The sequence below is a fragment of the Podarcis melisellensis genome (assembly GCF_964234715.1).
Source record: "Podarcis melisellensis genome assembly, chromosome: 4".
In the NCBI taxonomy this organism is placed as follows: domain Eukaryota; kingdom Metazoa; phylum Chordata; class Lepidosauria; order Squamata; family Lacertidae; genus Podarcis; species Podarcis melisellensis.
Window position 1 is genome coordinate 50,663,118 of NC_138531.1, and position 26,777 is coordinate 50,689,894.

General features: G+C 42.3%; 1 protein-coding gene across 1 annotated transcript in view; it reads left to right on the plus strand.

The window, feature by feature from the left end:
* Positions 1 to 26,777, plus strand: part of DSCAM (DS cell adhesion molecule) — a 317,172-nt gene that overhangs the window by 238,460 nt on the left and 51,935 nt on the right. Inside the window, exons 18-23 of the mRNA XM_081908715.1 lie at positions 1,276 to 1,422; positions 2,721 to 2,876; positions 9,085 to 9,218; positions 18,196 to 18,349; positions 24,710 to 24,827; positions 25,935 to 26,098. Coding sequence (XP_081764841.1) covers positions 1,276 to 1,422; positions 2,721 to 2,876; positions 9,085 to 9,218; positions 18,196 to 18,349; positions 24,710 to 24,827; positions 25,935 to 26,098 — 873 coding nt within the window. The remainder of the gene's footprint in view (positions 1 to 1,275; positions 1,423 to 2,720; positions 2,877 to 9,084; positions 9,219 to 18,195; positions 18,350 to 24,709; positions 24,828 to 25,934; positions 26,099 to 26,777) is intronic.

The following is a 26,777-nucleotide window of genomic DNA, read 5'->3' on the forward strand; positions in this document are numbered from 1 at the left end:
AATATTTGTTTTTCAGCATACTGCTGAGAGATTCTCGGCAATATTTTTAGTGATGCTCTGCCAAGTCTTTGTGTCTTGCCTGAATGAGAAATTACTCTATGTAGTGAAAGATTTACAGATATGAGCGATGTTCCAGCTGAGACAATCTACATACAGCTGAGATTGCCTATTGCTGACTTAAAAGACCCCAAGCTCTCATGGATTGTATTATCCCACTGTTAGTGATGGGAGGCCCATACATGCAATATCTTTGCTATGGGCATTGCATAGAAAATCATTCTTAGCTCTCTTTTCTTGTTAATTAGATATCTCTTAATTTCTTTTTTTAAAGAAAGTTCAGACATTATTGATACTCTCCATCTATTTATAAATTTATTTATAAATTGGCCACCATTTTGTTTAAATACTAAGCATGGCCACAATCTGGCACTATTGTTATGTGTGCAAAAAGGCTGAGCACAAATGGCCTCCCCAAACCCTCCACCCTGTGGTGCAAGTGGTGGAAAGGTGGGGGGGGGAGGGGAGAGTCTGAATATTTTCTAAGTGATGGTATGAGTGTGGGGGCTTTATCAGAAAATGTCTTGGCTAACTCTCTTTGGATAAATGTTGGTTCAGTTAATACTGAATGAAACTATGTTGTTAGTTCAGACTAGTGGATTAAGGAAGCAGCTTGCTCTTTTAGAGTATACATGTGTTCTGCCATATTGGTAAGAGTGGCTCGATAGAGGTAGCAGTGGCTGAGGAGTGATAATGATCTGTGACCCATGCTGACAGCAGTTCTTTGCAGTTCCTTTATGGAAAATGCACAGAGTACCTTCATGGTAAGAACTGGAGGCTCTTCGGTCAAATTTCCACCATAATCCATACTTCCAACTCATCTGCATTAGGAATATAAGAAGAGAGCCCTGCTGGATCACACCAGATGCCTCTGGAAAAAACACAACTGGACCTGAGCGCAACAGCACTCTCCCCATTTGTGATTCCTAGCAACTTAATTTCAGAGGCACACCATCTACAACTCAGGAGGTAGAACATAGCCATCATAGTTAGGAATCAGTCAAAGCCTTATCCACCAGGAATATGTCTAGTCTCCTGTTAAAGCCATACAAGTTTTGCATTGTTTTCCAAAGCTATTCTTGTAAATATTCTTCCCAGTGTTCTTTTCTGCTTAAAACACATCAAAGGAACACAATATTGTGCATATTGGGGTTGTTTTTTAAAGTAATCATTCCCCAAAAATCTGTCATAATTAAAAGTTAAACTGTCTAATTTCAGTTCCCAGTTCCCCACCAGAAAACGTCCAAGCAATTGCTACATCACCAGAAACCATCTCTATTACCTGGTCTACACTAGCCAAAGATGCTCTCAATGGAATTCTACAGGGATTTAGGGTGATATACTGGGCTAATCTTTTGGATGGAGGTAAGTACTCTTGCTTGTCAAGCTTAGATCTTTCCCAGTAGCATATAATACTTTTTCAGAATGAGGTTATTCCACAACTGCAATTTAGATTTTTAGTATGCCATGAATCCACTCTGTACTGTGTTCTACTCCTCTTTGATTCAGAGTTACCTAAAATAATTTCTAAACAGAATTCTGGAACAGAGGACCACACCGTTTGCTGCAGTTTTGCGCTGCTGATGTGGACATACTTATTGATAAAACACTGCAGCAGCAACAAAAAATAGTAGTCTTGATGTGGTTGTATAAACGATTGTAGTCATATTCTTTTTGTGCAGTGTTTTGTTGATGCATACATGTGTTCCTGTGGATTGGTAAACACTGTAGTGAAAGAATCTTAATACAGCCATACATACAATCACATCAATGGAGAATCAGTGAATAAATCTTAATACATCATTTCTACTCCAGAAACAAGATCAGGTAATAAAGAACTCTGAAATCTGGGGAAGATTTTGAAAGTTTCACTAATATTCTCTGATACAACCCAGGTGTTAAACTACCAATGAAATCAGCTGACTATGCATTAAACAGATATTAGTGTCCTCTCTTAGCACACTGTTATGGTTTCCACTTCCTTCGTAATCTGCCACATGCTCACAGTATCGGTATTTTGTTGATTACTAAAACTCACCTGTTTATGCAGCCTTCCTGGGAATATGATATTTCAATATCAGTTTCTGTTGAACCTAGAAATGACAAGGGTTTTTTAAATGTATATTTTAGTGGATTGTTTTAAGTCATTCTGAAATACACTGCCTTTGCCATCTCTAGTTTAAGGGTAGTAAAAAAATATTCAGTAACATAAATAAATGTAATGTAATACTTGTCTAGATAACTTATTGATCTCACTCAATAAATCTTTCTATAATACTTTTCATATGATGCCCATGTTTCATTTACTTAGCTTCCTACACTGCCATTATTGAGTTTTGAAAAATCAGTAAAATATAATGCAATTTCATAATATTATCTAATCCTGATTATTATTATTATTAGAAAACATGCCTATGGTAAAAAATAGCACTTTATTAATTTCAAAGTGTATTTGCAGGTCTGTTTTTCTATGTAAGACATTTCCATATTTGCTATTAAATGCACAGTATGGGCATTTAGCATGTTTATTTAATAATCACAGCCAACTTTATTCCTGCCATAATTACATATTTTAATCCAACAATTTCTTTCATAGTATAATGACCGCTCGATGTGAATAGAACACTGCTGTCACTAACTCAATTTAATTTTCTGCTCCATAGAGCTGGGAGAAATTAAAAACGTTACCACTACGCAGCCCTCATTAGAGCTTGATGGTTTGGAAAAGTACACCAACTATAGCATCCAGGTGCTGGCATTCACACGAGCTGGAGACGGGGTCAGGAGTGAGCAAATTTTTACACGCACAAAAGAAGATGGTAAGAAGCGAAACATTCTTGGTAGCCATTGGAAAATGGAACAGTTAATGGAAATTGCCCAGGTTTTCATAGCACTTCATACATGCATAGGAAACTATAACTGAAGTGGCACCTATTGATGGACAAGTAGGCATTCCTTTTGAGTAGATCCTCTACAACATCCTGGGGTCTTTCTTAGGGGAGATTGGCCCTTAGAGGCAAGATCAGGATAGAGTAGAGTGAAGTCACTGGATCCAAGAACAATGCACATGGTAGATTTTGTTGTACAAAGAGTGTCATCAGAATGTAGAAACCCTACAGGAGCAGAGGTGTGTTGCCACAATCCTCAAAAGCACTACATCTCCCATTATCCCCTGGGATGGTAACATCCCTTTCATGATGTTAGCCAGGCTGTGCACATGTTAATACAGTGAGGTGCCCCCCCCCACTGCGCAGTTTATTTTTTAGGAGGGGGGAAATCAGATAATTTGCTTATTAATCTGAATATAGCTTTGGTAAGCTCACCCAGATGGACGCGGGTGGCACTGTGGGTTAAACCTAAACCTAAAGTCCAAGAGGCTAGGACTTGCCAATCAGAAGGTCAGTGGTTCTAATCCCCGCGACGGGGTGAGCTCCTGTTGCTTGGTCCCTGCTCCTGCCAACCTAGCAGTTTGAAAGCACATCAAAGTGCAAGTAGATAAATAGGTACCGCTCCGGCGGGAAGGTAAACGGCATTTCCATGTGCTGCTCTGGTTTCTCCAGAAGTGGCTTAGTCATGCTGGCCACATGACCCGGAAGCTGTACACCGGCTCCCTCGGCCAGTAAAGCGAGATGAGTGCCACAACCCCAGAGTCGGACACGACTGGACCTAATGGTCAGGGTTCCCTTTACCTTTTAAGCTCACCCAGATCTATTTTTACAGACTTAAAATAGCTTGGTAAGATAGCTCATTGTGGAAGAAGAAGAAAGTTGGCCATACATTATATTGTACAGCATCCCTAGATCCTGTTTTTAAAATGTTGGTCACTGTATTTTTCTCCTTACTGACAATCTGGCACAGCTTGGCTGCTTGGCCCATCTGCATTGGTTTCATTAAATCTATCCTGTCCTCTGCAGGCACCTTCTGGCACATTTCAGCCTGCTCATTGACGTTCTCTGCCTGCAGCACATTCTGATCTCATTGATATGGGCTAAATTGTCATGGTGGTTTGGAAATGGAAGATATTCTCTCTCTCTCTCTCTCATTCTCTCTCTCTCTCTCTCTCTCTCTCTCTCTCTCTCTCTCTCTCTCCATGTGTGTGGAATTGACAAACTCTGGATGTATTCCAGTTCTGCATTATATGTGCATTGCCTGTGAACATCCTTCTTGGATTAACTTCACAGTTAATTTTTGGCATCAGTGGAATATTTTCCTTAGAAAATGCAGGGCAGACTACATCCTATCAGGGGACTTTACTCACTTTCCTTCTGAGCAACTTATCACAGAGCATTTCAGCAAGTGCTTTTTATTCAAATGAGGCTTATATAGAGAAGGCATAAATGTGCAGGGGAGGGGGTGCAGGCGATGGAGGGGGCACAAAATTGGCTAAAAATATGTCCATAAATATAAATATCAATTATTGCCTCGTAAGAAATGGTTTTTAATAGAGGGTGAATTGAATGGGTAGAAGAGGGGGTTGGAGGAGAGGCGGAAAGAATAGCTAATTTGTTCATGGCTAGGGGGTGCAATCTGGACGGTTCTGCCAGGGGTGCAAGATCACCTAGCTATGGCTCTGGGGGGGGGAGGGGACCCACAATTTCCCCCTAATACAAAAAAGGGTAAGCCCAATAAGTAAGGGAAAGAGTCCAAAAGCTATGCATGGTTGCATTTGCATTTCTTATCTTGCTCAGTACTTGATTTTAGACACCAGGGGTCAAGCATGAATCCACTTGAATTTATGTAAAAGAAACAGTTCTGACTATGAATACAAAATGAGGGTTCTTTTTAAAGTTTGCATTATTTAGTTCTTTCTCTGCAGAAGCCTGCAAGGGGAAAAAATATTGTTTCTGTCCAAGATGTTCATGGCACATTAAAAATTGCAGCTGTGTTTTTTATATTTTTTAAAAAATGGGATTCATTTATCCCCCTTTGGTTGGAGTTCCTTCTAAACTATAAATGGAGTTACTTATTAACCAAGTGCCTTTCCACCTGAGGATTTATTTCACTGATCATTAAAATTTAAATAGACACACTCATTTTCTCTCCACACTCTAGGCTTAAATTGCATTTTCACAGGCTGTTGTATTTGATGGCATGGGGGTTGAATGATTGCATTCATTAGAAATGATGCATTATAAAATCTTAATTAAAACAATGAATCTGTGTTCCTTAATAGACAGACTCATGGAGCCAGATCCATACCTGATGAAAACCAGTGCAATCTAGTAAATGGCACCAATTTACACCTGTTTGAATCTTAGTTCCTTTGAATTAGTTCCTTCAGGCTTTTCTTCCTATGTAATGGTGCTCAAGTCACCATAGGCTGTGTATGTGCTGCATCTGGCTGCTCTTTGCATCTACCATAAGTGTGTATCCCATAGGAAAGTCCCACCAGAACTCCATTGCATAGATAGAGTCCCAGCTTTCTATTTGCTTCCTTGAACTTCTTGGCTGCACTGCGGACGATGAGTGTGCAGAGCTGCACCCAGCACAGGAGACAACCATAGTTTGCTATGTAAACTAGGGTTACCAGATGTCCCCGGTTCCTGGGGACAGTTCCCAGATTTGCAAATCTGTCCCCGGGAAATGTGGCAGCAGAAGCCTCAGCAGCCTGGAGCCAGCCTGGTAGCGCAGTTGGCTCTGGCTAGCTTCAGGAGCTGCTCGCTGCCGTCGCCACTGCCGAGAGGGAACAAGGGACATCCGTCAGTACAGATCTCCTGCCCCCTTCCCCCTTTGTTTTGACAGATCGGGGGAGGCTCAGGAGTCGCGGGTGGGTGGCCGTTGCCCAGGAGGGGCAAGGTGCAAAGCCCTTCTTTCGCACCCTGTGAAACATAAATGCGCAGAGTTTTTAAAAAACTGGGCAATGGCCGCCTGCCATCAACTCCCAAGCCTCCCCCCGATCACTCAAAACAAAGGGGGAAGGGGGCAGGAGATCAGGGGAGGCTCAGGAGTCATGGGCGGGCGGGCAGCCAGTTTTTGCCCAGTTTTTAAAAAACTCAGAGCTTCGCAGGGTGCAAAAGAAGGGCTTTACACCTTTATATAATATGCATGTGTGCTTGGGCCCAGGGTCTTTTGCCTCACCCTCTCCACTACTGACTCCCTATTGCTGCTCAGCTTCCAAAAAAAAAAAAAGTGTCCCCGGATTCATTGAAAAAAATATGATAACCATAATGTAAACTAGTACAAAATATAGCCTGTCAACTGGGACTAGGCAAAGGAAGCACAGATTGATGGTGCTAAAACAACAACACTGGCTCCTTCCAGACTTGAAAGTGCTTAATAGAAACCTACATGGCTAGCAGCGTGGGTACCTGAAGTGTCACTTATTCCAATAGGAGCCTGCTTAGACATTCAGGTAGTCTTCTCCTGGGTGCCCACACCATCTGAGGTGAGATGGCTAGCAACTGGAGAGAAGGGCTTCTCGGTTGTGGAGTCCCGCTTAAGTAAGGAATGCTCTCTCCTAGGAAGTTTGCATGGATGTTGACTTTGACGTCTTTCTGGTGGTAGGCAAAGACCTGATATTTATTTCTCAGGCTCTTAAGTCTTAGCCTGTGATCGGCTGTTTTAATTGCTGCTTTTATCCTGCAGCTGATTTATTAGTGTTCATAGATATAGATATAGATATATAGATAGTGTATGTTTAAAAAATAAACTTGAACTCTTTAGTTGTGCATGCATGTGGGGATGTGAGAGAGGTGGGAAAAAACTTTCCAAACGCACAACCACAGCTAGTTTAGAGCTACTCTTTGCAGCTTGAATGCCCAAGGAAGATTCGGTTTTCTTCGTGTCGTGCCATTTTTTCCATGCCAGACACCTGCATCTTATTATCTTGCTTTAGGATTGTCTCCACTTAAGTCCTGCCTGATTTGTGTGTCTTGTGTCTGCCTGCATGTGCAATGTGCATCTCTCATATCTGCTCCTTTGTCACACCATGCTCCCCCACATTCTTCACACTGTCACTCCGTCTTTCTCAAATTCCCCATGAGAAAACATCATTATTCAGAGGCAGTACATTCTTTTTAAAATCTATTTATCTGTGACAGGCGTATTTTCTACATCGTTTCCCCCCCCCATTCACATCTTTCCTGACCCACCCCCACTTTTCTGCCCAGACAGTACAACATTGGTATTACAACTTCTCTTCAGAGTGTACCCACACATTCATGCATTTTTTGCATGTTCGTCAAAGTCTTAACAGTATTAATGGCATTAATGGTATTAATGGCATACAGCCAGAATAGTTAATGTTCATTTGCTTGTTTTCAGTATGCCACTGGTAATAATTGCATGCCCCAGGAAAGTCAGAATGTATGATTATATTATTTCAGTACACATTGGAAGTTTATTAGGTTTTTTCAATAACAAAAAAATAGTGGTTGAGTTGTGGAAATTGTTCAGGTACCTCAGCATTTTTTCCTAGGCCATGACAAATATTTCAGCTGGGATGTTATACCACAGATTGCTGCACTTTGTGTGAAGGAGGCTTAAAGCCCAAACTTGCCACCGTGGTAAGGTATGAAGATTTAAGGATTATCAGAAATACAGGAACAGCTGCTAATTATGATTATGAGAGTAGGGATGAGGGAGAAATTTGGTTTTGTTTGCACTGTAATGTGAAATTACCTAATCCATATTAGCTCAAACCCATGTGCAAACTGAAACACAATTATCTTTTGAAAAAAAATCACATTTCTCTGAATTTTGAAATGCAGTTCTCCAACCAAATAATGTGCACAGAGTGCACATATTAGGGGAAAGTGTGCATCAAAGTGCATACATTATGGAAATGAATACATTTTATAGAGTATTCAAAGGCAAAGGATAAGCTACATTTCTTTGTGCCTATCTTGGTTCCAGAACTCTAGATTGATTGGACTAATTCAAAAGGATTTGAGGCCCACAAGCTGCATCCATCAGAACTGCTCCCTGTGGCTTCAGGCTTAATTTGATAATCAATTACTTTTAAGCCCACATGTCCTGTGCAGATCATAAACCACCACCCTTTTTCAGGCAACTAATTACCAAGAAGAAACGGGTTTCTGCCTTCTTTAGGAGTGGCAAAAGGCCATTTGTAATGAGCTGCCTATTTTTTTTTTAAAGAAACCAGAGAATTATCAAGTAGTGTGTTTCTTGTGAATCTGTATACTCATTACCAAAAGGAATTAGATTCTTCCCTATAAGGTTTTAGCAGACAGGTATGGCTAGATATTGTCATTTATTCTCACATTAGGTTTTAAGCAGAGCCAAGAGAATTAATTGCAGATTTAAAATGTGGATACTTAATCAAAGCTTGGCCTTCGGAACTGGTGTTCAGAGTTTCTTCAAGCAATGGGTTTAAGGTGATTTGCTGAAGTATGATTATGTACATAATTCAAGCAGAGAGAAAAAGTTCTTTGTAGCATTTAAATAAACTATAAAAAAAACCCAGCTGTATGGCTATTCTGTAACATTATACATATTGACATTGACTGATTAACTAGACCATTCCTATACATGTCTGCTTAAGAAACAAATCCCATTATGTTCTGTGGAGCTTTCTTCCAAGGTTGCAGCCAAGCAGAGCAATCTAAACCTGCTTGGGACACCAGTGTGGCCCTGTGGGACTACTGCTGTTTTTGTAGCCTGGACACTCTAATGGCAGAAGGTGGGGAGCAGGTAGATTCAACCTGGACCTTGTGCTGGCTCCAAGGCTGCACAGCGATTGGGCCTGAATCGGGCTCTACATCAGCCAGTGCCAGGTCACCCATGCACCCTCGCCCCGGTAGGCCTCATTCTTACAAACTCTCTCAATGCAGAATCATGAGAGATGCTAGATATGCTGAGAAGTTGAAACAGTTGTCCTTCGCCAAGTGGCCCTTATCAAAATAGGTTGAGTGTGTGTAGGTGTGATGCAGCTGATGAGGGGGATGGCAGTGTTTTCTTCCCCCAAATTAAATCCATGGTTGTCGCGCTAAGTTTGCCCCACTGTGCAGTTTAGTGTACACCAACGGGTTTGGCCTGCGATCCCAACTAACTGTGTTTCTCTTCCAGTTCCAGGTCCTCCCGCCGGAGTTAAAGCAGCCGCAGCCTCTGCTTCCACGGTGTTTGTATCATGGCTCCCTCCCATAAAACTGAATGGCATCATCCATAAGTACACCGTATTCTGCTCTCATCCCTACCCCACAGTAAGTGGACTTTGGACCTTCTACAGCTAGAGGGTAGGGGGACTTTTTCAGTTCAAGGGCCACAATCCTTTATGGGTAATCTCCTGGGGCCACACGCCAGTGGAGGGCCAAGGATGTACATTTTACCTGTGCACAGTAGGCTGGTTTCTACACACATACCCCTAACCCTCTGCACCCTCCACTCTGGCAAGCAAGAAGCACAATCAAAGTTGAAGGGCATTTCAGCCAGAGGGCACAAATAAGGACAAGTGTGGAGGAAAGGGAGGGAGGCATGGGGAAAGAACAAAAAAGGGGAGTGATTCCTTCAGCTCATGGACAGTTCATGTGGTTAAATGCAACCATTGGAGACTAGCATACTCGTTGTGGAAACCCTGGTGAAGTGAATTACACAGGGCAGAACATAACTATTGGAATTACCTGTGCTTGCAGATAGCCATATTTGCATATGAAATAGTTGTCAGAGGAACGCAGCAAGATTGAGCATCGAGACACTGCCTTTGTTTTTATTAATAATGAGCCATGGCGGATGGCAGATTTTTAGATGATAGCCTTCTCCTAGACAATGCATCTTTTAATTTGCATTTTTGCACAACGTTAAAATATTTTGAAGTGTATTTTCATTATAGTTGTCCGTGCATGTTTGCACCAATTTTTATCAATAGTATTTTGATGAACAGCGAATAAAAAACAAAATAGCCTTCATTCTGTGTACCATGGAAGGCAGAAGGGATTAAGGTCTGAGTAGACATACATGAGAATTTGATCTTACCCAATTCTGATATAAAGTGACCTGATCTAAACAGACCAGTACGATTAAAAAAAATTATGAATCATTGAAATGATAGTTGGTGGTGGTGTTTTCTCTTAGGATCAATAATTTTTCAAAATGTAGAACATGATCTCTTAAGTCTGGGATTCTCAAACTGTGGTATGCAGACCACCAGTGGTCTGTGAGCTTCGTTCAGGTTGTCCACAGTGTATCTGTGGATTTGTGGTTGACGCTGGGAGACAGCATATCCATTGCACTAAATAGTCATATTGATGTTTAATTGTTTTTAATTGCTTCTTTCATTTCCTGCACAGTATTTCATTGCATTGCAATTTGAATTCTATGGAATAGAGTACAATATATAAGAAATAAAAGAAGCAATAAAAATAACAGTTAAAAACCACAGCACAGTGCATTATGATTGCTACAAGAAGCAGAAACCCATTAAGTTGTCTGCCAATGCCCTCAACAGTTTTCAAGTGTTCCAGGGGAAACAACTTTGCTAACCACTTTCTTAGGTTTCCATGCGTTCTGGTTTCTGTCATGGTGTCCCATTGCACCAGAAGTGGTTTAGTCATGCTGGCCACATGACCTGGAAAGCTGTCTGTGGACAAACGGCAGCTCCCTCGGCCTGAAAGCGAGATGAGTGCCGCAACCCCAGTCGCCTTTGACTAGACTTAACCGTCCAGGGGTTTACCATATCTTAGGTTATATAGAACTCTTCCTCAGCATGGTGTAGTGGTTAAGAGCAGTAGACTCATAATCTGGTGAACCAGGTTTGCATCCCCACTCCTCCACATGCAGCCGCTGGGTGACCTTGGGCCAGTCACATTTCTCTGAAGTCTCTCAGCCCCACTCACCTCACAGAGTGTTTGTTGTGGGGGAGGAAGGGAAAGGAGAATGTTAGCCGCTTTGAGACTCCTTCGGGATATCAAATCCAAACTCCTCCATACTGGATCAGAAAGGAAAGGAAATGATGTTCTGAGTTCAGCTGCCCAATGCAAAAGATAACCTGCACCATCTGATTTCTATGTCTTAATTTAAGACACCTGTGAAGTGCCATAACCATAGTTGTATGGTTGTTTTCTTAGGAGTCTGTATTCTTCTTGGAATGAATGAAATGGGAAAAATTGAACCAAATTTCATGCATTCCAAAACAAATGATCAGAGTTTCAAACAAATAGCAGGCTTCTCATTTGTAACTTCTTCATCATTCATTCAGAGCTCAGTGGGATTGAAGAGTGGATAAACACAGTGTACCTTGTAAAATGGCTATTGGGTGTTTGAGGCTGCAGTCTACTTGGATGCCTTTAAAAGAGGATTAGACAAATTCAGGGACGATAAAGTTATCAGTGACTACTATCCATGGTGAGAGGCAATAAATGCTTCTGAATGCCTGTTGCTGGAAATCACTATTATGCTATTATGCTCAGGTCCTGCTTGTGACTTTCACACAGGCATCTGGTTGGCCCTTGTGAGAACAGAATGCTGTCCTGGATATAGGCCACTGACCTGATTCTACAGGCTCTTCTTATACTTATAAGGGAGTAAGTCTTACTGAATTCAGTTTAGACTTCTGAATAAGGCTGCACTGTAAATTACCCACAGGCACTAAAGGAGTGAAGCCATGCCATTAGAATCTGTGGGTTTTAAATAACTTGCAACTGGGATATGGCTGCACTGGGAAGCAAAATCCCTTCCTTTTATAGTATGGTGGTACCACAGGTTACAAACACCTCGGGTTACAAACACTTTGGGTTACAGACACCGCTAACCCAGAAATAGTACCTCGGGTTAAGAACTTTACCTCAGGATGAGAACAGGAATCACACGGTGGCAGCAGGGGGGCCCATTAGATAAAATGGTATCTCAGGTTAAGAACAGTTTCAGGTTAAGAACGGACCTCCAGTACAAATTAAGTTCATAACCAGAGGTGACACTGTAGTTATTTCCTGGGTTGCAGGGTCTAATGAAAAACCTTTGCTCTGTCTGTGGACAATTTAAACACCCTGCACAGCTGCTGGAGTGCAAAATGAAGGGAGGGACCCACTTAACTCTGGCAGCCTTGTCTCCCATTGAAAGCAAAGGTTAACAGAAACAAATGAAGAATTGAATCAACTTTTAAATATGGAAAATAAATGGACACCCCCACTTTTTTTGTTCTCCATGCTAGTGATGAGCAATTTGGTGGTGCTTTTGAATACCCTAAGGTACCTGGCTAGATTAGATGGACTGGTCCAGCAAGATAATTCATAGGTACTTGCAATCAATGGGCTAATTCCAAGTGTTGGTTGGGGGCTGGTCGTGTGTATTAATGGGTAAGGGAAAGGCACTCTACGTGTACTGCAGACTGTGCAGTGAAAGCAGCACAAGAAGTTAGAATCGTAAAACGTTATTGCTCTCTAGGTATTGTATATTTAACTTTCTATTACCTGAACTATGCTGAGTTCACATGTGCAGGGACACTTAGAACCTTCCAGGCCCAAGATTTCTCAGTGAGTCTGTGGGCAAAGGGACATGCAAGAGGATTTCTTATATCCACTTGGAATGGGAATATAGCATTTGGTAATCTGCAGTTTACCAGCAAACATCACTGCTCAGTTTTGGAACAGGTGGGGGAGAAAAACATAACAAAATTCCAGAAAATTAAAATGTGTCAAAAGCATTTAAACACTTTTTAAAATGCCTTCTGTCGGCCTGTTGAGATTAAAATGTTATTAAGCTGTTTTTCTCACCTCATCCATCCGGTAATATTATTTATTGCTGTGAGACCTCTGAGTGCAGCAAGAGATCCTGTTCTTGAATGAGGTTGATAAACTCAATCTAACAGCAGTTGCTATGCTAACCCAGATGACACAAGGCCTTTAAAACAAAATGTAACTGTCCATTCTACAATATTGACTGATAGCAAATTTGCTATTGCTCGTAGAGTGTTTAGATTTATTGAACACATTTTTTTCTCTCCATTGTGATTTTGAGGTTCTAAATGCTTAGCAAGAGCTTCATTTGTTGTGCCTTATAATAGCCACCAGGTGGCAATGCAGGTTCTAGCTTCATCAGGCATGTTCCTGAAATATTTTCTTGCCTTGTTTCTTTATTGAAACAGGGGTTGGAATATATTAGAGGGAGATTAACCACTAGAGAGTACATTCAGTAACTGGGTTTTGTTTCCAAGGTATTATTCTCAATACATTACACACACACCCTCGGCCACCGCCCACTTCGTCATGTTAAGCTTATTTGCACAGCTTGCACATTTTAGCCACGTTTGAGCTACTTTCAAATTATATTTGTTTATGCCTCCAACATTTCTGCAGTGAAAATAGGGACGTCCCATTCCATAATGATAATTTTACTATTTATACCCCACACATCTTACTGGATTGCCCCAGCCACTCTGGGCAGCTTCTAACATATAAAAAATAATTTAAAAAATTAAAGATTTTTTAAAAAATGACTTCCCTATGCAGGGTTGCCTTCAGATGGCTCTGAGGTCAGCTAACTCCATACCTGCCAACATTTCTCCAATGAAAAGAGGGACATCCTAAGCCAAAGTGGGACATTCCGGGATCAAATCAGAAACTGGATGGAAATAGGAACACTAGGGTCTGTTTGTTTTGTTGATGCTGCAACAACTGGAACTTTGTCTAACGCTTTCAGAAAAACTGCCTACGAACTTCTAGCAATTCCAACACCTTTCCCTGCTACAGTAGCATTTGCATCATTGCTTCAACTAAGGGAAGTGTGATGTTTCTAACAGGCCACTAGGGACCGCTGTGACACTTAATTCAATTTGTTTCTTGGCTCTTCCATTATCTGCTGCTGCTGCTTGTGTTTCTGATGCTCTTCGGAACTTCGTAAGTGGGTCATCCAGCCTGATCCCCTTCGTACAAGAAATGTATTTATTCACTCTGTACTTTTCTACAGTTTATGGAGGGTTTGCAAAATGATGCTGAAGCAACAACTCTCATCATAGCTGCATCTCTACTGACAACAGACCATGATAAAACACATCTCATCACTGAAAACAGCATGTTAGCAACCAAAAGAGCCAGAAATTACAAATTATAGTCCAAGGAGCAATTAGATCAGAGGCTTGCGGGTCGGGAGGTCTTAAAACTGTGCTACCTAATCATTAATCTGATGCCAAAGGAACTTATTTGACAGAGTAGTTTGTGCCTGCTTTGTGCTGGGCTGAATAGGGACGATTGGATTGGGCTGAGGGGTCTCAGCCCTGCCAGTTTCTTCCTATGAGGTGATGCCAGGGTCACTCTGCTGCCATGGAGCTGCTTCTCCTGCCTGCCAAACTTGTGGGGTGGGGAAAATGATACGCCACCCACAAGATCTCCACCTGCAGAGGCCAGCAGACAGCAAAGGGCCTTTAGTCCTGAGCCTGCCTGGCTAACATTATGTGGCAGCATCAGCTACAGGCTTGGGGGGGGGGTAGCAGGGCTGCAGATGCCGTGGTGGCCCTGCTGTTCTGCATAGCCCCACCAGGCAGGAGAGGGGCATGTTAGCATCTGAATCAGCCCACATATCCACCATTGGAAAGAAATCTGGTTTAATCAAGTTGCATTCCCAAAGTAGGTCACTTAACTGCAATAAAACCACTGTTCCTCCTCTGTGTGTGGGTTAAAGTCTGGAAGGATGGAGCAATTTAAGTGGAACAGTGCAGTAAAAGGATAGTGTGTCTAGAGTTTGCTGTGGGTTAATTTATTCCGCTGGTTCTCATCTTCCATTCTGCATTAAGATGTGGCATAAGATGATCTCACATCAACATTATGTTTTCCTGATAAGAGAGGGGGGAGGAAGGGGGGAACTGAACTGGGTTTATCTTGCTTCAAAAGAACTAAAATAGTGCATGTGCCACCTGTGCCAGCCATCTCAAAAGGCTGAAACGTTAAAGCTATGTCTTTCTTCCCTTGCTAAATAAGAAATTCCCTTTGCTGCTTCAGTTCTGTTTTCCTATGCCTTACTTTACACATCCACTTTAAAATATTTTACATTAGAGACATAAAGTACAAAAGTGTTATCAAGAGTTGATGAAAGAACCTATGCTAATTGGGGGCCATATCAATTGCACAGGGCAGAGGTGGTTACTTGAACTCCCAGCAAGTGAGTTGCTGCTGTTTACTGTCAGGGGGCACGGATGGAAAGATCTCTCTCTCTTGCTCCAATGTTAAATTTAGTTTTCCACATTTTGCAGCAATAATAATAATAATAATAATAATATCAAAAATCCTCTTGAAAATTCATCAGCATTTTAGCAGAAATTTATCCCAACAAACACATTTTTATATCGTTTTGACTACCGTAATTATGCATTTTTGCAAGTATTTCCCTCTAATATAATGCTTTTTTGTATGTTATTGTCAATAACACCTCCATTTTTATGCACACTTTCCACTAACATATGCATATTTGTAAACATTGTTTGGACAAAGGAATGCACCACAAAATTAATAAAAGTCCTGATTTTGAAAGCTAACTATGTTTCAGTTCATGCACCTTTTTGGAGAATGAGGATTTTGAAGATGCTTTAAATGCATGCTGAATTCAATTATTCTTCCATCCCTTGCAGGAAGAAGGGCAAGGTGGTGTTCTGGTCAGGGCAGTGGCAACAGACCAGCTCAGCCAGTTTGGTGTTCCTGCTGCTGCATTTGCACCACACTGACCTGCCCTCCCCACTACCCCCCCCCCACTAAACAGCAATGACTCACTCTCAGAAAGGTCTGGTGATTACCTCCACCCTACTACTTAGTCCATTGCTATACAATATGTAGAGTAGTCTTTGTCAGCTGAGTTTATATTTAGCATTCATTGAGGCTATTTTATTTTTATGTTTTTGTCTGGTTGAAAAGGATACTTTATTAAAATAGACAGATCCTTTATTCCTTTTGTAAACCATTCAGAGGTCTTTTGTTCAAGTAAGCAGTACACAAATTTTGTAAAATGGAAGGAGCTCATTTTGCAACCATAATTAATACAATTTGAAATTATGGAAGTACTAGCAATAATTCTTTGCACAAAGCAGCCTGGGAACCTGAGGACACGGCTAACGCTTCTCTTCCTAGAACTCTTAACAGGTCCTTGGGGACTTCAAACACCAGCTGCACCTGGAACAACTCAAATGCCGGCAGAGAGCGCCCCACAGAGGTAAGCAAGGGAAGGGGGAATGCAGACTGCACCCTTTTTCCTACTCTGAGTCTTGTCTGAACTGCATTGTTCTAACACATTGTTCCTTCCCAACAGTGGGGAGCAGTGTGTTCCACGCCCAGGGAAGACACACATCCTTGCATACCGGTAAGCTGTATGTTGGCAAATGCCAGATCATTGCCACTGCTGGCCAAAGATTCATGAGCACTCCTGCATTACAGGATCACAGCCCGGGTGCATGGAGCAGAACAAACAGCATGGTTCCATGCAGTTGGACACATGGTTTCCCTGCAACCCTCAAAGAGTAATGGGTATGTATAATCACTGTCGCTGGAGCCTCCGGGGTGGGGCATCCACCCTGACCCTGGTGGCTCCACCCACCCTCCTCTCTCATTTTTTCACAAACACCTACATGGTGGTTTGGGGACTTTGTGCCTCAAATGCTGACTGTTGCTCTGCCTATCTCCCCTTGCTCTTCACAGACCAGGATATACCCTGTTCCACGCAGACCACAAGGGAGACCTGCCCTGCAACTTGCAGCAGCAACCAGGATGCTTCTATCCATTCTATTGCAAGATTAACGTTGCTCAGGCAAGCTCCTCGGCAGATCATTGTACAACAGGCGAGGGGTGGGCTGATGCCGTAAAGAACACTCTCAAACCAATGCCCATCACACAGAAGTCCTGCTGGGTCATCCATTTAGCAAACTGACCTATGTTTGTCTTTCCTTTCCAGGATCTCTTCCAAGCCACATGCTCATCAATAAAGATCATAGTTTTGTCGCCTGTGTTGTGTCTTTGTTGCTAGGGATAGATAGGGATCCCGTTTTTCCCCACCACAGTATGATCTGGTCTCAGGATGGGACTGTGAGAGGGTGGGTGGGGAGCTATATGGGCCAAGAAGCAGTAACCCCTCCAGAATCTGCTCACTCGGGTTCCCCGAACTGAGTGTCTAGACTGTTAGGGTGCACAACAGGATGGGCATTGGTGCTGATGCCGCGATGTGTCCTGGTTCTCTATTCTGAGGGACGTTAGTGCCTTTGGTGAGCTGCTAGTATTTGTGCTTTTCTGTCTATCTGTTGCCTCTGATTTATCAAGATAACTAGAAGTGATATAAACAGGCAAAAACTGTGACCCCCCCAAAATGGTGGCGTAAAACAAAGTGAAGATACGAAGTTTAGGGGATGCTGGATTTGAAGTGCATAAATTTAAAAAGTAGCATGCCACCAAAAAATCATAACAAAAAGCCAGTCACAACAGCTCAAGCAACCTATCACAAGAGCAAACCCAGGCATGTACCTGCCCTCAATCACCTGCCACACTAATCCATGCTCTGATACCCTCCCATGCATATGGATGCTCATGAAGATAACTTGAAAGCCACAGCCAGGGCAAAATGCAGAAACCAGGTTGTTAAGCCGATCAGCCAAACTGAACCCTATCACACTGGTTCTGAAAGAATGGCCCTGACTGTCGATACACTTCTGGTCTAAATTCAAAGTGTTGGCAATGATGATATATATAAAGGCCTGAATGACTGAGGACCAATTTCTGAAGGAGCATCTTTTCCTATAATGTCTTGCTTGGAGGTTACTATCTGTCAGAGAGACCCTTCTCAGTATGCTGCTTCCAGGAGTTATATACAATGTGGGGTTGCAAGAGAGGGTGCTCTCTGGGGTGGACACCCTGGTTTTGGAATGGCTTTGTCTCTGAGCTACAGCTGCTGCAAACTACTTTTTTTGTTTCTATGCCTGCTTGAGACACGGTTATTTGCGCAAGCATTCTCTGGAAATGCTTCAACTTCAATTTTTTCTTAAATAGTTGCTGCTCTATAGTTTTATGGCTGATGTTAAATTGTAATTTTTACTGTTTAATGGATCTTTGGTTTTCAAATTAGTTTTATTGCCTCCCACCCTGAGCTCTTCTTCTGAAGAAGGACCAAGTCTAAATATTATCAATACGTTACTTTCCCCAATCTGTAGTGGTTAAGAGATAAAGACTCTTGTGTACATCATTTACCTTAGTTTGGGAATGTTTGTCTCTCCTGTCACAGGTAATCAGCGAATTCGAAGCTACTCCTGACTCATTTTCCTACAGAATCCCAAATCTGAGTCGGAATCGGCAATACAGTGTCTGGGTGGTGGCTGTGACAGCTGCCGGGCGAGGCAATAGCAGTGAAATTATCACCGTGGAACCATTTGCTAAAGGTGAGGAGTCTGCTTGACATAAATGGATAGCGTACAAACATAGCAGATTTTGTGCACTGGAAGAGATGAAAAGGCCATTTGGGCTGTAGTCCTAACCAAATCAGGTGCAAGCCCTATTGAACTGAATGGGACTTACTCCCAGGTAAGTGAGATTCGAACTGTAGCCTAAATTACTTGTTGCAGGGCAGAACTGCTTATTTGTAGATCACAAGGGGTTGCAGTCCAAAGGACTGGACTTAAAATGCAGTATTAACAATGCAATGGGAAACGGTGAGGTGGCCATGCCTCCTGTTCAGATCTTGCCTCCCGCCCCACCACCTCACACCAAACAGGACTTTTAATCTTGTCTCAAAGGATCGGGTGGGTGGAAAAGTCTGGAGAGCAGGGGGCAGGCACAGTATCTGCACAATCTCCCACTGAAACATTACAGTGTTACAGGTGAAAGTGGATTATGGCATTGTCTGGCAAGCAGACCTGTTGGGTGTGGAGGAACTTTTTGTTTGCATTTTAAAGCAAACCAGCTTCATTCACATTTCCTAGGCTAGTTACACAGATGTATAATATAATTATGTTGTTGTTTAGTTGTGTCCGACTCTTCATGACCCCATGGACCAAAGCATGCCAGGCACTTCTGTCTTCCACTGCCTCCCGCAGTTTGGTCAAACTCATGCTGGTAGCTTCAAGAACACTGTCCAACCATCTCATCCTCTGTCGTCCCCTTCTCCTTGTGCCCTCTATCTTTCCCAACATCAGGGTCTTTTCCAGGGAGTCTTCTCTTCTCATGAGGTGGCCAAAGTATCGGAGCCTCAGCTTCAGGATCTGTCCTTCCAGTGAGCACTCAGGGCTGATTTCCTTCAGAATGGATAGGTTTGATCTTCTTGCAGTCCATGAGACTCTCAAGAGTCTCCTCCAGACCATAATTCAAAAGCATCCATTCTTCGACTATCAGCCTTCTTTATGGCTCTCACTTCCATACATCACTACTGGGAAAACCATAGCTTTAACAATATAATTATACTTTTCCAAATTTTGTGATACATTCCTTAGCTCAAAAATGTACCATGGTGCCTTGAAAATTATTATCTTACAAGAAAAGGCATTTAGAAGTGAGTGCAATGAGATATATATTTAATCAGAAAATGTGTACTTAAATGTGTATCTAAATATGGATTTATTCACTTTTTAAATCAATTCAAAACCAGGATGGAATGAAATCATCAATGAGCCCACGTGAAATGGGCATGGGCCAGAAAGAGACTGATCAGCCCATCTCTCTGCACAGCTAAAAGACACTTACAGAGCAAAGAACTCAGATTGACACATACCATAGAGAATGGCTACTATTATAAATACCAGGGTCCTGGGAACCACCGTTTTAAGGGGAAATGAAGCTTCTAGCCTTCATGGTTGCTGAGATACATCTGGATATACGTTGACAATGTTTGCTAGTGCAGAGTGATGCAAAACTGAGCAGGCCACTTTGCCCTTGAGACAGAAACAAGCAGGTTTCTTTGGATGGCACTTAAGAACTATCAGGAGCCTTGTGCTCCTGGAGCCTCACTAGTATCTGCTAGCAATATAATGTAATTTCATTAGCTAGGCTTCATTTACTTCTCTTCCTTTTGATCAACAGAACTCATTTTTTTTGTGTGTGACTTTAATTAAATTTTTTACTAGAACAATCCTCTTGAGAATCTGAGGCTTCTCTTGAAGATACCATGAGCACCACGACGTCAGGATGATCATATAGCTCATAGAATAATGTTCTTCCTTTCCTCCCCTTTATGGATCCCAGTGGTCCACTAAGAGCTTCCTGAAGCCATTTTCCTTTGCTCTCTCCAAGGATTGCTATGTAAGATTTTCCTTTTAAATATTATTTGGACAGGATAAAAACCCACCGAGATTAAGCATTCCGGTTACATTTGATGATAACGCCTGTTCTCACATTTGCTTAATTGGTGTAAAATGGATTCCTGGCCTGTAGTCTCTCCTTCCATATTAACTGCTATTTCTAATCAGCATTCTTAATTTTGCACATTGCTTGTTAATGCATTGTGGTTCTTAATATTGTGCTTTAGGAAGAAATAGGAAGGATAAAAATGGTCTCTTCTTGAAATAAGAATTGTCCAGACCAAAAAATATGGTTCCAAAGCTTTACTAACAGAAAACAGACACTCAGAACAATGATGTTACATTCAAATAGTTGCATAACATCATATGCTTGTCCAGGCATAGGTACAGCATCTTAGGAATATTAAATTACTCAAAACAAAACTGAAACATAGCTCTGTCTCTACCACAGCCTGCATTCCATCCTTTCTTCTAGGGTGCTTGAGAACAAAAACTGAAGTCCAACTCATACAAAATGGAGATTTGCAATTGAATCTTCCCCATGTGATCTAAAGTTAAACACCTCATGGCAGAGAAGCAGAGATACGTTCTAAGTTAATTTCCTTTTTTCTTTTTATATGCTCTTTATTAGTTTTCTTACTTCACACACACACACACACACACACACACACACACACACAAAATTAACAAAAATAATAAAATAAAAACAAAAGGAAAAACATACATACTTCCATAAATCCATAAGTTCTTAAAAGAAAACCTATGCCACCATGTTCTTAATTCCCAATTACTGATCTTTCCCAACAGACTTCTGTCTTCTTCAAAGCGGGTCTGTTACGTTCCATTTCAGCGTACAATTAAACAGTTATACCTAATGTATATAAAGCATCATAATTACATTAATGGATGGAATAAAGGAAGGTTTTTTAAAGGACGGCCCATCCTCTCCTATGCACACAGAGCTGCATGTGAACAGATGTGTAGATATTTGGGCATTCTTCCTTCACCCTGGCACTTGATCAATGTGCTGGATTCACTGCAGCACACCTTGGCAATGTCAATAGCAAGAGGCCCTTCTGCACCTCGTGGGTTTCCAGGTGTAGGTTCCACCCAGAAGGCATTGACAGTGGCAGACTATCAAATGCCCATATGTGAGCCCCAGATGGCACTTTATGTTGGGCCTAGCAGAGTGCCAGCAGGCTCAGCTCAGGGCTGGTTGGGGGAAAGGAAGACAGGCTTCCATAGAATTCCTATGGGACATCCCCTCCAATGCACATTAAACAGCTTGTGTAGCTCAACAGACACAAGAGGGAGTGCAAACATGCCTTGAGTGTAGTAACACTGAAATCTGAATACAACAGGTCCAGGCTATTCAAATATTCACATGATCTATAGGAAAAGTTGCAGATGTTCACCAAGCATCTGAAGACTTATCTTTGAATTTAGATCTTTTGTTGCTGCTGCTGCTGCTGCTGCTGTTCAGGTGGATTCTTTCTTCAGTTACAGACAGTGTTTAGATAAGGAATGAGGCATTCAGATGTCCAAGGCAGGGAGAAATGGTTGGAACAGAGTTCTTCTTAGGGTACCTCCTGTTGACTAATTGAATAAGCAACTCCAGCTGTTGCCTGCACACTAGTGAGCTCAGTTTTTGTTTTAAACAAGTCTTAGACACCTGGGAAGCTGTTTTGCTCCTTCTGGATCTTTTTTGTTGCTGCACCAAGCTAAGCAAAGGTCTGGCTTAGCCTATGCATGGGGAACCTCTGGCTCTTCAGAAGTTGCTGAACTACAACTCCCATCAGCCCCCAACAAGCATGGCCAATGGCCAGGGATGATGGGAATTGCAATTCAGCAACATCTGGAGGTCTTGGCTTTGTGTCTCACCTGAACTGGGGCTCATTATTAAGCTCTCTCCTGCCTAAGCCATATATATGTGCTAACCACTAGAATCAGAAGCAACTTGGTGTAATGCATGGCAACTTGTGAGTTATGTTTGGTGGCAGTACTAGTTTTCACCCTCAGCTAAGATTTTAATTCCCCAAGAGCTTACGTAGGGATGTACCAATATGTCCTTGTTTGTGAGAAACTCAAGTTTCCTGATTTAGGTATTGCTTTTGCTAAGCCCCTTGGGAGCGGCTGTATCAAATGTCCAGTGTCAGCTGCTTAATGAGCTGTGGATTGGTCCCTTCCAGTCAACTAGCAGAAATTCTCTCTCACATGCTTTAATATTTGTTGTGCCTTCAGGTCGGAAGAGAAGCGTAAAGTGTCCTGGCTTTTCTCACAGCTGCCTCAGTTTCACTACTGGTGTGCCACAACATCACTGCTTCTTTTGTCAGATGTCATTCTCACATGTAAATTTCTTGGCAGTTCACAATTCATTTATTTTCATTTAGTGCTCACGTATTATTACAGGAGCTTAAATGCAGGCTGAGTGAACTGTCAAAATCTGCCTTGTCTTAGCAACATTTCCCGTCACTGCAGAAAAGGAAATACAGTACTGACATTTTTCTGGAGCTACCCATCCTCTGTCAGAGTATCAAAAATACAGATCTAAAGATCAAAACATGTTGCAAAGGATGAACTTGGTTGGTATTGCCACCTGTTAGAAGTTAACTAAAAATATGTTGTTTGTACTGATTTGTTACAGAGCAAAGAAGGGAAAACTTCAGAAGTAGAGCAGATATCCCAAACAGGAAATGTTGTTGGGGCCATTAGTTTTACACAGTTTTGCACAGATGTGCATACTTCATGAACAAAAATCTGTTTATTTGGGGGGAAATATGCCACTTTTCAGCCAAGAAGACTCCCCAAACAACATATATAATAATAAAACCAATAACAAGACAATCTCTGCTCCAAAACACTGCAAATATTTGCAAATGGCTAGCAAAATAGTATCACAAGAGTGGAAATCCTGAGCAGGTCTCGCAAGAATAAATATATATGCTAGAACTGAGAATCAAAGAGAAGTTTTTGTTTGGCAGGCACAAAGCCTTGGACAAAGGTGACTTAATCTGGAAGAAATTCCTGGAACTCTTTGTATAAACTGTAGATGTGATTATGACATGCACATGGGGCTGTGGTTGTGATACTGCTAACTGCTCCCTCCCCCCATCCCTCTGAGCTTTCTAAGAAGCTAAGATGAGACTGCTGGATCAGGCCATCTAGTCCAGCATCCTGTTCTCACAATGGCCCAGATGCCTGTGGGAAGCCTGCAAGCTGGGCATGAGTACAACAGCACTCTGCTCACTTGCGACTCACTTTTTCAGTTATGCCTCTGGAGATGGAACATAGCAATTATGGCTGCTATCCCTTCCCTCTCCACCCTTTCCTTCCTTTCTATTTATCATAGCTGTCAACTTTTCCCTTTTTTAAAGAGAAATTCCCTTATTCCGTATAGAATTCCTTGCAAGAAAAGGGAAAAGTTGACAGCTATGCTATTTATGGATTTGGTAAGGACAGTGGATAGGGTGGTCTGGAATCCAAAGTCAATGCTGTATTATTGTGCTATAAGGGACAACAACAACAAAAACCCCAGTAGATTTGGAAACAGGAAAAATGAGGAGGAAGGGAGCAGGGACACATGACATGGGGTGGTATTTGACTGAGTTTTACTCAGAGTAAGCCTATTGCAATTGATGGACCTAACTTAGGGCTTATCCAGCACTTCCTCTTGTCCCTCTTCTTTCGCCCAGAGAAAACTGCTCGTTTGTGCTCAATTGGAACAAACAACAGTCAGGATTTCTGCAGATTGCCATTCATTCTGATTAAAGCTAAACTGTCTGTTTTCCCTGGGAAAGGAGCAGGGCAAGCGGAAAACCCATGAGAGTCATGCTTTCTAGGCATGGGACAAGAGGAAGTGTGGACGAGACATTAGTCACTTCCATTGATTTCAGTGGGCTTGTTCTGACTAAAACTAAGTTCAGTGCCACCCATGGGTTACTTTTCATCTCTGTCCATCCTTCTTGCTATGCTGTTTCAAAGCACATGGAAGGACAGAGAGATAAATGCATTGCAAGGGGCTGGACTAGATGGTCATTGAGGGTCCTAGAATTCTATGCTTCTATGAAATGTTGGCCAATGGGAGCAGGGAATGGACAAGGATGCTGCTAGTTGAGTACTTTTGAGGTCACCTGAGATGCACCATACTTGAAGGCCACTTACCATAAGCACATGTGCAATCTTCACAGATTCCTTCCAGTACAGAACAAGGGGCTCAGGAATTAAATAGGATTTTTATTCCCAGCTACCTTCAGGGTCCATTCCCTCCCCTGCCATCTCAACAGTGATCGTATTTTCTGTGTGTTCCTTTAAGCCGCGTGATAATGTTGGTTGAAGTTAATTTGCCTCATATAATTGTAGCCAGAAGCATTTTAACTTTTGCTTTAAATATTAAATTTATCCTGGTGCGTGTGCACACACACACACACACACACACACCTGGACACACCTCTGAAGAATATAGTGCCACACCACTGCATTTTAATCCTTTTTTTCTTATTCACTCCTCAGCTCCAGCCAGAATTCTGACCTTCAGCGGCACAGTAACAACCCCATGGATGAAAGACATCATCCTGCCTTGTAAGGCTGTTGGAGACCCTGCTCCTACAGTCAAATGGATGAAAGAAAGGTAACCAGCAACTTTGTGTGAGGAGGGTGGTGGTGGAAGGGGGGGGAGTGATTGCAAATGGGACCTGCAACAGATGCAGAATGCAGTGAGTTCCTACTCTGTAAAAGAATAGGCTTCTCGGGCGGGGGGGGGGATGAAATTTCAGCAACAGGAAAGGGATAAAGGACACCTCTTCCCCACCCTGTTCCTTTACTGTACTAGCAATAGAGAACTGTTAATATGAAACCTGAGCATTTTATCTGTATAGGGTTTTTTTGCGGGGGGGGGGGAGGTTAGCAGTTTGCATGCAGTTCTGGGAATTGTAAAATGAAAAGAGTGTCCTTTTTTCTTTCCTTGCTCCTGAAACTATGGTGTGTGGGGTTCCTAACCTCACAACACGCAGCCCCTAGCCCTAACTCCCACTCTTCCCCTCTATAAACCGTTAAGTGGCTTGAGAAGGTCAGAACTTTCTCTCCCCGACTCATTTCCCCAAAGAGGTGGGTGGGAAGAAGTTAGAACATAAGAAGAGCCCACCAGATCAGGCCAATCTAGTCTAGCATCCTGTTCTCACAGTGGCCAACTAGAGGCCTGTGCGAAACCAGGGAGCAGAACAAGAGCGCAAGAGCACTCTCTCCCTTCCATGGTTTCCAGTATTTGGAAGCATGGCTGCCTCTGGCTGGAGAGGCAGAGCACAGCTATCGTAGCTAGTAGCCATTGATAGCTTTCTCATCCAATCCTCTTTCAAAGCCATCCAAGTTGGTTGCCATCACTGCCTCCTGTAGGAGCGAGCCATTGTTTGTTACCAGCGTATTTTGCAAAATATTCTTCATTATAGATGTCCTGCCATGGAAAACACTCAAATGCCCTTTATGAATTTTATCAGCCTCTAAAACAAGTAGCCAACGAGACGCTCCCCAGTTGTTGGGGGGCTACAGCTTCCGTCATCCTTGACCTTTGGCGCACAGGCTGGAGCTGATGGGAGTGGCACCCCATTGGCTAACCCTGTTATAGAACTAGGAGACGTTCTTGCTTGGCAATTGCTTTTCCCCGCGCTTTTACAAATTGCCACTCCTGAGTAATGTTGGTTGTAACCTCTTTAATGTATGAATTTTGTTTCCTGTGAGGTAGTAACGGGACACCCAGTCTAGTGATGATTGATGGGCGAAGAAGCATCTTTAGTAATGGCAGCTTTGTCATCCGTACTGTGAAAGCAGAGGATTCGGGATATTACAGCTGTGTAGCCACTAACAACTGGGGATCGGATGAAATCATTTTGAATTTGCAGGTGCAAGGTAAGAAAACTGTTTGTTTTTAATTGTGACTATTTGTGAGATCACAGCAGCTTGATTATTGTGCCAGTAATTCCTCTTATATCACTGAGGATACTCCAGAGAATGAAATTTAGCACCCTGACTAATCTCAGGTTATGAATTTGGTGCTTATTGCAAGCGGGACCTGCAACAAAATGTAGCAATGTGGCATGGTTTCCTACTCTGCAAGAGAACAGGCCTCTCAGGGGCTAGGGGGACAAAGTTTCAGTGATTTCCTTTAGCTGCTACTTGACATTAGCACCGATGGTCAGTTTTCTGGCGATTTCACTGACATCACCAGAAATGTTGCTGCATTGCTGTGCCCCATTAGTGATTTGTGACAGTGGTGTACAGTGTTTCCTCAAGTAATAAATGGGGGGTGGGGGGGTGGAAATATGTTTCCCATGCTTCTTGGAAGGAGATTGTTCAGGAATTGTAGTGATAGGAAAGTCAAAGGCAAAGTTAAGGTTAAGAAATGACAGATAAAATTATATAGTATTTACATATCTAAGAAAAAGAGAACTTGTCTTTTAGTCTTAGCTGGAGATGTCAAACTAACAGGCACGCTGACAGATATGATTTGCTTTTTTTATCCCCAGCCCCAAACAATTCTTCAGTAGATGTCTTTATGAATAGTTTGAAGTCATGCACTAATTGTTAA